Source organism: Hypanus sabinus, chromosome 1 (assembly GCF_030144855.1).
Source record: "Hypanus sabinus isolate sHypSab1 chromosome 1, sHypSab1.hap1, whole genome shotgun sequence".
NCBI classification, from domain to species: Eukaryota; Metazoa; Chordata; class Chondrichthyes; order Myliobatiformes; family Dasyatidae; genus Hypanus; species Hypanus sabinus.
Window position 1 is genome coordinate 137,125,376 of NC_082706.1, and position 12,585 is coordinate 137,137,960.

The window sequence follows — 12,585 nt, forward strand, 5'->3', positions numbered from 1 at the left end:
CATCTCTGCACTGAACTGAGGCGGTGGCCTGCAACTAGCTCGCTTTCGTTGAAATTTAAGCTACATCCACACTAGACCGGAGAATTTTGAAAACACCAGTTTCGCGTAAAAACGACAGGCGTCCACACTATGTTTTTTAAAAAATATCTCTGTCCCCATTGAAACGGAGATTTCAGCTAATCTCCTCCTATTGTGCATGCACAGGACACATCAACCAAAAACAAGCAACATGTTTGGTGTCGAATCTCGCTGTGAAAGTGCGCATTTGTGTAGTTACAGAACTAGAAAAACTTAAACGACGGACAGCTGTTGGCTCTCATGCAGGAGGACTTAAAAGTAAAAAAAAACAAATACTGGAGCGTTTGGAGGCAATCAACAAGGAGTTCACGAACACTATGACCCTGTTGACGACTAACATTGAAAAACTGACCAACTCTGTTGCATTAATAAAGCACCCTGTTAAATGTATAAAACATGTCTGCATCAGTGTTGTCTTGTATTTCCATACAATGTTACATTGGGCTGTTACACATCTATTGTCAGAGAAGTACTTCAATAAATAGGTAAACCACCTTCATCCGAGCAAGGACCAAAAACAGGGCAAAGTGAGTATACTTATTTATTCAGTAAATTATGGGTCAAAGTATTTGGCGAGTACATTTCTAACTCTTCTGGATTCAGTCTCGTTGCCATATGTTCTGAAATTATTAGGTTGCGTTCAAGAAAACAATGAAATGGCGCGCTGCTGTCACCATCTGTCCCGGCGAGTCATGACAGCGTTTTCAGATTTCTCCGGTTACCCCATCCACACTGATCTGCCCAAGCGGCGTTTTCAAAATTACACACTTTGGAGAGCGTTTCTGAAAAGCTCTGGTTTCGGGGGACAAAAATGCTGTTTTAGTGTGAATGGAGGGTAAAAACGAAGAGAAAAGCTTTATCCAATGTAGTGTGGACATAGCCTCAGTTCTGAATGCTATTTGCATACTTCCATTGTTTGAACAATTTGTTTATTTTTCTCTCTCTGCTGATTGGGTGTTTGACTGTCTTCTTTTGTTTGACCGGTTTCTATTGGGTTTCTTTGTTTTATGGCTGACTGTAAGGAGACAAATCTCAAGGTTGTATAAAGTATACATACTTTGATAATAAATGTACTGGGAAATTTGAAAGTTAGCACAAATTTGCAAATATTAACAAGCTGCAATCTATAATTTGGCTAGGGCTCAGTTAATGTGCTTAAATGCTATAAAATTTATGAATGGTCCATGAACCCATGAACATTACCTCATTTTTGCACCAATTATTTTTCTGTAGTTAAAGTAATTTAATGTCTTTGCATTGAATTGCTGCAGCAAACACCAAATTTCACATCAAATAAGAAAGTGATAATGATTCTGAAATTTGTCAGGAAATAGTTTAAACTGCTTAATTTTCCTTATGTAACTGACATTAACTGCTACATTTATTGGAGTCAAAGATCCTGTTAATGGCCCTGTTGTGAGAAGTTAAATAATGCTTCTGTATTGCAGTGCTTCATACAGGCATTAACTACTTCAATCAAGCCTACCATTCTCTGCAACAGATTTCCATTCACAATTAGTGATCTGCAGCTAAAAAAGATGGGCAGCCTATAACGTAGAACATTTAACTACCATCAAAGTAAAACTGCGATATTATGTTCAATAAATCTATCGAAAGCCAACCTTACAAAATGCTTATTGTAAATTAACATCCAACAAAAGTCATCAATACTTTTAAGAATAAGAAAACTCCTGCAGCCAACCTGGTCTGGCTTATGTATAACTACTGTTACAAAGTGACATGGCTGACTTTTAGAACACTCTAAAAACCAGCAGCGAGCCAGTTGCGGCAAAATATAACCAATGGTCAATGAAACCTTTGGCTAAATGATCAGAATTGGGTTAATAATTCCAGCATGTCATGAGATTTGTTGTTTGGCAGTAGCAGGTCATTGCAATATATAGTAATAAAAACTATAAGTTACGATGTGAAGTATATATAAATTAAATAAATGTGTGCAAAAAGAGAGGGAAACATACTAAGGAGATATTTGTGGAAGAAGCTGTTCCTCAAACAAACAATTTCTCTCTCTCTCTCTCTCTCTCAGGCTCCCGTGCCTCCTACTTCATCATCACACTGAGAAGAAGGCATGTCCTGGGTGATGGGGATCCTTAATGATGGATTACATCTTTTTCAGGCATTGCCTTTTGAAAGTGTCCTTGATGCTGGCAAAGCTAGTGCCCATGAGTTTATAACTGAATTTACAACTTTCTGCAGCTTTTTTCCATCTGAGCAGTGGCCAGTGTTGTCACATTTTAAAATGCTTCCACAATACATCTGCAGAAATTTGCAAGTGGTGCAATACCAATGCTTCTGAAACTGCTAATGAAATTATAGCCACTGCCATGCCTTAATAGCATCAATATTTTGAGCCCAGGATAGATCCTCAGAGATGTTGACAAGCAGGACTTCAAAATTGCTCACACTCTCCACTGATGACCTCTCAACAAGGACTGGTGTGTTCTATCATTTCCCTTTCCTGAAGTCCACAATCAATTCCTTAGTCTTACTGACGTTGAATGCAAAGTTGTTGCTGCGACACCACTCAACCAGCTGATCTACCTTGCTCCTGTATGCCTTCTCATCACCATCTGAAATTGTGCCAACAATAGTTGTGTCATCAGCAAATTTATAAATGTCCTTTAATCTGTACCCAGCTACACAGTCGTGGGTGTAAAGAGAGTAGAATAGTGGGCTAAGCACACACTCTTGAAGTACACCAGTATTGTCATCAAGGGGTAACATTATTTCCATCCATGGAAATGAGCAGTCAACGTTTCGGGCCGAGACCCTTAGACTGAACCATCAGGGCCCTCTTGTTCTAACGTCCACTTCCGGGACAAAGATCACAGGGTCACCAGCGCCGCAGGGATTCACATAGATGCAGTTTTATTTTCCCTTTCAAAGTGTGCATAAAAGGCTTTGAGCTCATCTGGGAGTGAAGCATCTCTGCCATTCGTGTTGTTAGGTTTTGCTTTGTAGTAGGAAGTAATGGCCTGCAAAAAATGCCAGAGCTGATGTGCATCTGATTCTGTCTCTGACCTGAGTCTTCCATAGATCATACAAGGACTTCTTGTAAAGTTCTGGATCACTGGTCTTGAATGCAATGGATCTATCCATCAACAGACTATGAATCTCCTGGTTCATCTGCTGTTTTCGGTTTGGGCTGTGTCCAGTATGTTCCCAGAGGCACACATTCATCCACACAAATTTTGATGAAGTTGGTGACAAGTGTAGCATATTCATTCAAACTCTAAGATGAATTTCTAAATATTCCACCATGCACCATGGGGGGACAGCGGTTAGTGTGATGTTATGACAGTTCGGGGCATTCTGGAGTTCAAGTTCAATTCAGGCGCTGTTCTGTAAGGAATACTTTATCACTTCCTGTCAGTCATCTTATGTACAGTCACTCCTGTGCCTAGCATCACTTTATGGACATACAATCAATCTTTGTATACAAGCTCTCTTTGGTATTTATATTTATTGCGTCTTTATATTAATGTGTTCTTTCACGTATTCTGCTTTTTTGTGCTGCGTCAGATCTGGAGTAACAATTATTTCATTCTCCTTTACACTGTATACTGGAAATGACATTAACCAATCTTGAATCTAATGTATGTTTTAGAACACGAAGAGTACAATATAGGAATAGGTCATTTGGCCCACAATATTGTGCCAAATTAATTAAACTAGTAATTGACAACCCACTAAACTAATCCTTTCTACCTACACAAGACCATATTCCTTCATTCACTCCATACTTATGTGGCTATTTGAGCAGCTCTAAAGACCCTGTATGTTATTTGCCTCTGCTATCACCCCAGCATTCCTGGCACCCTGCATAAAAAACTTATGCCATACATCTCTTTTGAGCAAACTCATTCTGACCTTAAATGCATGCCCTCTAATATTAAACATTTTGACCCTGCAAAGAAGATACAGCTTACTCTACAAAAGCCGTTCATAACCTTGTAAATTCTTTATCATGTCTCCCTCAGCCTCTGCCACACCAGAGAAAACTACCCAAAAGTCTTCCATTCAATCAAAACCACCTCCTGGGTTTCTGCATCCATTTTCATTTAAGCAACCAATCAGCCGTTATTGGGTACTTCTTCCCTCCTCCTTTCTGCCCAATTATAGTACAAATTAAATGGTGTTCAGGACTGAGTCAGGACTTCAACTCAAACTGTCAACAATTCCTTTCCTTTTACGGATGCTGTTTGATCCACTGAGTTCCTCCAGCAGATTCTTCAAGAGGTCTATAATATTCTCTCTCATTCACCCCCTTTATGGATGTCGAGCGCAAGTTTTCCTCATGAACAACACTAAAATTATAATTTAGACCATAAGAAATAGGAGTATTAGTCTATTCAGTCCATCGAGTCTGCACCATTTCATCATGGCTGATCTATTTCCCTCTTAACTGCATTCTCTGATAAGATCTGCCTTCTGGTGAGCAGAACAACCTGTGACATTCAAGAAAAGGTTGAAACAAGAACATTATAATGATATCAGATGAATATAATCTCAGATTTATACTTGACTAATTTGGCACAGTAGCCTAGCATTCCATTGTATTTGTTGATTACTGCTTTTCCATGTTTGGCCATATTAAGTGTAAAGTTTACCATCCTTCCAGATGTCATCCCACCTATCCTCTAGTTAGTCAAACTCCACTGGCTCAGTATTTTTTGTGCAGTACAAGAGGCAGCATACGATATTCACTTATGGATCTTCATGTTCGGATTTTCATCTCCAAAAATTGTGTCCATGAATCAATCTTGTCCAGGTCCCTTATGTCATTTTGGGTGTTTCACCACATTCTACATTCTACCAATCTCCTACATTTGAGATTGTGAGAATTGAATTCAATTATTTGCAGTTCTGAATCTACTTTACTCAATCATTGATTCAATAACAGAAAACAAGCATCTTCTATATATCAGTGCATCTCTGCAACCCAAAACCACAATCCCTAATTGAAAATTTTAAAAATACCGATGCTGAAAACTGAAATAATATACAATACAGAAAATTAAACTAAATTAATACAATAATTTATTGTTGCCACATTTATTGAAGTACAGTGAAAATCTTGCATTGCAAAGTGTTCATACAGATAACTTCTCTGAGGTAAACAAGAGCAAAGCCCACAGAATAAATGGTTGCAGTTACAGAGAAATGCAGTGCATGTCAACAATAAGATGCAAGGACATGATGAGGAAGATTATGAGGTCAAGAGTCAATTTTATCAAACTAGAGAGCCATTCAATAGTCTGATAACAGAAATTTCCAGCAATTCGATCTATAAGGAGATCTACTATAACCCAGAAAGCAATGTAAAAAACTACATTTGTTAAAGGTTTATCCTTTTAAATGCTGTCATCTTTAACTCAGTTCAAAGGCAGGCAAAGGTGGAGATGTGGATACAGAAATCTTTTTTAACACGGAGATAATTACATTTTACTGTGCATTTCTCTCTTAGAAATATCCCTCATATTCTATAATTACTTACTTTTCCATAATAAAATAAATCTTATTGATTATTATCAGGCTCTGATTAAAGTTCCATTGCTGCTCTATCTAGCAAATACAAAATAAATTCCAGACCAGATGAGCAAAATATCCTAGTAAGTTACCACAAACACATGTATAGTAGTCTTGCAAAGCTGCCCTTGCTATTCACCAACAATAACCATCTCATAGTTCTCCTAAAAGAGATTTACAAATTTCAGACAGAATTCTGATCTATTCTTTTCAAGGAGCAGTGCCTCAGAAAGGTGGCATCCATTAATAAAGGCATGCCTTCTTAATGGTACCATCAGGCAGGAGATACAGAAGCCTGAAGGCACACACTCAGTGATTCAGGAACAGTTTCTTCCCCTCTGCCATCTGATTCCTAAATAAACATTGAACCCAGGAACTCTACCACACTTTTTAATATACGATAAGGAGTCAGAGTAAGGAGGTGCAGGGGAGGGCAGAATGAATCAAGGTGATAAATGAAATCAGGAATGGGGAAAAGATGAAGTAAAGAGCTGGGAAGTTGATTGATGAAAGAGATACAGGGCTGGAGAATGGGGAGTTTGATAGGAGAGATCAGAAAGCCATGAAAGAAAGAAAAGGGAGAGAAGCACCAAAGGGAGGTGATGGGCAGGTAAGGAAATAAGGTGAGAGAGGGGAATGGGAATGGTGAAGGGGGGGATATTATCGGAAGTTTGAGAAATCAATGTTCATGCCATCAGGTTGGAGGCTACTCAAATGGTATATAAGGTGTTACTCCTCCAAACTGAGTGTGGCCTCATCACAACAGTCAAGGAGTCCATGGACTGACCTGTCAGAATGGGAATGGGAAATGGAATTAAAAAGGGTAGCCACTGGGAGATCCGAGTCTTTCTGGTGCATGAGCATAGGTGCTCAGTACCCAATCTATGTCGAGTTTCACCGCTGTACAGGAGGCCACACCGGAAGATTCAGATACAGTAGATGATGCCAACGGACTCACAGGTGAAGTGTTGCCTCACCAGGAAGAACTGTTTGGGACCCTTAATGGTAGTGAGGGAGAAGGTGTACGGGCAGGTGGAGCAGTTGTTCTGCTTGCAGAGGTAAGTGCCAAGAGAGAGATCAGTGGGGAGGGACAAATGGACAAGGGACTCACTTTTTTATTATTTCTATTTTTGCACAATTTTAATTTAACTATTTAATACACATATGCACTTACTTTAATTGATTTACTTATTTTTTTCAATAATATTATCATGTATTCCACTGTACTGATGCCACTAGGTTAACAAGTTTCATGACATATGCTGCTTGCAAGGATATTAAACCTAATTTTGATTCTGATTTGAAGACACAGCTAAAATATCTGAACAGTTTTGTTGTACTAAAGAGCTATCGAAAGTTGCAATTAATATTCCTGATTGATTGTCTGCTCTGCGTGTATTGAAGCTACATTGGCACATGGGAATTTATGTTCATGCGAAAGTAATCAAAAGCCAAACATGAAACAAAATGCAATGCTCAATGGAAGATCTGTATTTCTCTTCTTGTTACTGCCTTTATCGGTCTTTGTTAGAAGTGGTGCCTTTGCCATATAAAATGTTTTTCACACTGCAAAGATAATTGAGTTTAGTGTGGAGATGTGCTGTTTACTTGGCCCATTCTGAGCATCACATGTCAAAAGAGAAGCGGTATAGGGTGGAGTTGTGGTTTATAGTAATCCTGTACTTTCATATTCACCCCAACAGAAACTAACTTTTTATTCCAAAAGTACTAAATTATTTAAAATTAACTTTCTGTCATGTGGACAAGCTCACAATCGTGTTTTTGAATTAAAAGTCCACACCAGTCCTGTATTCCACTCTTCTACCACACCTGATTCATGGCTTCAACTACAAATGTCAACATGCACTATTTGCTGCTCAACCCATTTGTCCAACTTTTGTTCAACATCCCAGCATCTCAGACTGGGTTTGTCTTCTACCAGACAGATGGAAAACTTAGAGCTTGTTATTCAAATAGTAAAAAATAGGAGATGATTTGATACAGATTTTAAATATCATTAACAGAAATTCTAAAAAGAAAAACTTTTCCCTTCTCTCGCTTGGGTAATCACCAGCAGCCCTAAATTAAACCAATATGAAAATCACAAAAATGATGCAAACGTAACTGCTCTTTTAAATAGATAGCAAAATGCAGCAGATGAAATGGCCATATTACAACTGCAGGTTTCAATTACTGTGATGTTTTAAGTGACCTCAAACAGCTGATTGAAGTAAACAACAGCAACCTATAATCACAGAGTGCCTATATGGTACTGGACATTCTCATGGGTTCATGGGTTCAGAACAGCAACGTCAAATATGTACAAATTTCCATATACACATTGAAATATCTCAGCAGAATGATTGTTCATGAGATCACCTCTCCAACAAACAGTAAACAAAAAACTGGAGGAATTCAGTATGTCAAGCAATGTCCATGGAGGCAAATGAATTGTCAATATTTCAGATCAAGACCTTGCATCAGAACAAGGACAGGTAAGGATTTTCCAGAGGAAATATCATAGATTAGGTTTTAGTCAGCTGAAGAAACAGCCACTGCTGGTAGGGTCTTTAAATTCAGAATGATCAAATAAACAAACTTCCAATAAAAGAGTGGGGGTTCCCAACCTGAGGTGCACGGACCCTTCGGTTAATGGGAGGGGTCCATGGCATAAGAAGATTGGGAATCTCTGTTTCAGAGGACTTTGGCCCTAGAGATTGGGAGGAAGAGCATCAAGAACTGAAAATAACAATAATTTCAAAAATAGGAAGGAGAAAGGCCATTCAATTTTAAATATGAACAGCAGTAAGATCTTCCATTTATATCAGACCTTTACCGCAATAAAGTGCATCACAAAAAACATTAAAACAATAAAATTAATACCAAGCCAAATCAGGAGATATGCAATTGATCTTAAAATGCTTAATTCCAGTTCAAGTCATACTAGAGGTATTGTAGAACATAGTTCCTTAGGCTAAAAATATCACTAAAATTTCCAACAATATATCTGAAGCATTCATTGTTGTATCAATAAATTTTGTGGATTCACCAAAACATCCCTCTAATAACAACAGTTTATTTGTAACTTACAGGAAGCATGTTATAATTACAATTCGAGAAAAAAAATTCCAATCTTTCAAAATTTAAAACATAATTTTGGCTGACATAGCAGTTAAACAATGATGGATCTTGAAGATTGCTGTACAATTACAGCAGTGTGAGCAAGTATAAACACCACTCCCAAATCAGTGAGTGATATATTGTGTGAGACATTGTTCTATAACTATACTGAACAGAAATTAGTGTAACAACAGTCATTAACAAAATGACTAAAATTTGTGACATTCTGCTAAGACCAAGGTGGTTTCTATTATCATAAAAATGGATTTAGCTTTTTGTATGAAGTGTTATAGCTCAATTTGGTAAAGATCCTATTCATTACAGAACAATTTTGAATAAATAGAGCTAAGATATGAATCTATGTTTCCAGAAACTTTGTGGATGATATTACGCTAAAACACAACATACGTGAAACATATTACTTCTACAATTTTAATAAAATCTGACTGACCTATTATTGGTAAAAAAAATCAGAACATCATTCAAGTTTGTTCAAATGGCACCATTCTGACAAAGCTTCATAGAAATGAACTCTCTCCAATGTTTCCATGGCATTTGGTGAATTTTCAGTTTTATGAGATGATAACAGCCACATTGATAAGCCTACACTTTAATTAATTATTCTTTTAAAACATGGCTCTCAAGTATTACAATGTTATTTCCCAAATGGACTCCCGTAATTAATCTCCTAAAAATCTATCATTTATAATAATGGTTTCATCTTTGCAGTCATGTGCAACTTCAGTAATATTTTACATAGTCCACATCAATTCATATAAATCTTCTTTTAGACCCAAGAATTACATATTGTACAAGAGTTGTAAATTACATAAAATTAATTCCTAAAAGGTTAAAATTCATTCCAGCTCTTTGCTCTTTTAACCACAGTCAGCATGAAAGAGAGAACATGTAATGCAAGAGGAGACATATGCAAAACATATACTTCATGTTTGACAAAAGTGTTACTTCATTCAGCAGATATTAATTTTTGGTCCGCATAATGAAACAATGTTGGGCCGGGTTGAGTGTATTTATAATTAATATAGTGATTAATTTTCATAATTTCATCGGATGGTACATGTGCAACTTGTATCAGGGTTGTCATTCATAAACATCTTGCAATAAAATGGTGCTCACCTATTATCATGATAGAAGTTCCCAAAAGAAGAAAAATAGAATATCCAGAGTTAATTCTTACCAGAGCTGTGATAGCTGTCCATGTGCAGAGGAATCTGGATGGTGAAAGCAAGCAGGTCAGGAGCTAAAAGAGACTCTGGTTTCCTATTTTCATTCAGCCATTTGCTCTTATACAAATCTCTTGTGTCTGAAGGTCCTTGTATTAATGGAATCAGCTTTTCTTTCATCCCATCACTTCTTCCTAGTTTTGATTAAAAGGATTCTGTCAACAACTTCCTTTAAATATATTAATATCTCAAATCATACAGAAACAAACATCCTAACAACCAAGCAGAAAGGCAAAGCACATTTTACCTGGAATCTTAACTTGAAATGATACTGTGAGAAAAACATATTCACTAAAAAAACTACAAAAAGTCTTTCCCATTCACCAAGAGAATGTTGTTCCACTGCCTCAGATACATACAAAGGTTTTTCAACCCACAAAAGAATATCCTTGACATAAGCTGTTTTGGGGAATAACACTTTCATGGAATATGTTATTACCGGGTACTATTTTATTCAGAATTTCCAGGGGACATCACCTAGTTGAAGATATTTGGACAATGAGATGATTTTTTTATAAATTCACTTCCCTCAAGTGATCAGAGCAAGTCATTCATTAGAATAAGCATGTCATTCCAATGAATTAAAAATATGCAGCAAGCCCTTGGGAAAGTTCTATAGGATTTGCTCTGTGGAACCTTGGCAAGTGAAGAGTTATTTCATAGGAACACAATACTGTCCAATATAATTAATTTACTTTTTCTACCACAGAAAACCAGAAAATATAACAAAACATTGAAAGGGTAATCTGATTTTTCTTTTAAATGATCCATACCATGAGCAAAGAATTGTCAACAAATACCTAATGGCCTTAAAACTGGGTTATGTGTGTTTGTTTACAACATAGGGAAGTTCCCCAAGGGGAGGGTTGGATTACAACCAACCACTCTGTACAGAAAGAAAGTTTGCAGCCTGCAGTGCTGGTTAAAGCTCCTCCCTATGAGCCCACAATGCATGAACAAAACAAAAGACGTCTTAACACCTATTCCAGACCCATTTCATAAAATGTGATTGCAAATGAGCACACTAAATGCCATGCATTTTGTAGAATAGTTCTTGCAACTCTTAAAGGATTGCTGCATTCTGAAAAAGCAAGCATCAAACCTTATGTTTACCTTACAAAGCAGCAAAGCTTCTGTCTCAGGTTCCACCCTCCCCTCATAAAATTGCCAAGAACTTCAGCTAACATTGCAGCTGCTTGAATTAACATTCTTCCTCTGCGTTATCCCACCAGCATCCCAGTCCTCCCAACTCCTCTGTGACAAGGAAACTGTCCCTGAAATTTCAAATTGGCATTGCAGCTCACAGATAATAAACAAGTGAAGACAACCAACTGATCTCTGCTCTTGTATTCAAATATAGTCAGTCTCAAATGTTCACACTGCAGTCACAGAATCTGAGGTGCTCTTACTTCTAGCTTGGTAGTCATGGTTGTCATTGGATACAAGCATGGCATACAGTACATTAAGAGTCTAATTGAAGCAATGTCAAATTTCCAAGCCTTTGTACCTTCACTACGAATACTGATTTGTTGATATAGGTGCTTATGGATATGGATGTCTGGAGATGATATTTAATATATCTAAACCAGAATAACATGTAACATTGAATAAACTCTTCTTGACCTTCCACCCAGGTATAGGTATCGATTATAGCCAATGTTTCGATGACAAACTCTGCCATCTTCATCAGGGATGATGCCTGGTGAATAGTGAATGATGCATGCCTAGTCCAGTGGTATTTATAACCCTGTAGTCCATCCCTCCTGATTGAGCAGTCCTCATCCAATCAGATTTCCACTCTTCAATTACAAGCCATTCCCAGGTTAGAATATCCTGACTGTGTGTAATACCCACAGATATGAACAAGCTCCCAAAATATTAAATTAAAAATTCTGACTTATCTCTCTGTATTTGCTTCTACAAACTGCAGAACTAGTTTTCTCTCTCTCTACTTTCTGTAATTGTTCTTTTTTTTCTGCCTTAAGTGTTTCAATGCCATTCATTATAATACTTTGGAGGTATGGTTTTCATTTTGTGTCATTTTTGACAAAGACAATTGTAGAAACAGAATCCATCTGTTATCTAGGGACAGTATGTACTGTTATAATGGATTTAAGAAACCCCAAAGTGAGCAAAGCACCATGAAAATAAACTAAATATTTAGATCTCAGTAGAGTTATTAAACCAACAATTTGAATAGAATGTTGGATTAAGATCTTTGTTGCAGTATTAGATGACCAACCACCACTTGAAAAGGCAGATTTCACAAACGAATGAATAATCAGTCTCAACAGTTGGGGAAACTATTCACTCTGGGATCACAGGACTTGGGAGTTCCACTATTTCACACCAAAGGTCACAATTGTTCGCCCAACATTTGAAACAGAAACTAAAAACTGTCCAGTACTCAATCAGAAGCCACTAATGTTCAGCTAAAATCTGGAATTAGATTCAGAATTATTCAATTAAGCCTCAGAGATTTCTCAGAAATCCTTGAGAGAAAGAAATAAAGAAGCAGAAGAATGTAAAGAAAACAAAGCAGAACAAAAAGAGAAATGTGATAGATCCAAATATACCCGAAAAACTAAGGAAA

The 12,585-nt window shown here is 37.2% G+C and overlaps 1 protein-coding gene across 2 annotated transcripts in view; it reads right to left on the reverse strand.

The window, feature by feature from the left end:
- LOC132398003 (intermembrane lipid transfer protein VPS13B-like) overlaps positions 1–12,585 on the reverse strand; it is a 1,044,617-nt gene that overhangs the window by 647,442 nt on the left and 384,590 nt on the right. For both annotated transcript variants that reach the window (XM_059976892.1, XM_059976883.1), the window contains exon 19: positions 9,947–10,126. In XM_059976892.1, coding sequence (XP_059832875.1) covers positions 9,947–10,126 — 180 coding nt within the window. The remainder of the gene's footprint in view (positions 1–9,946; positions 10,127–12,585) is intronic.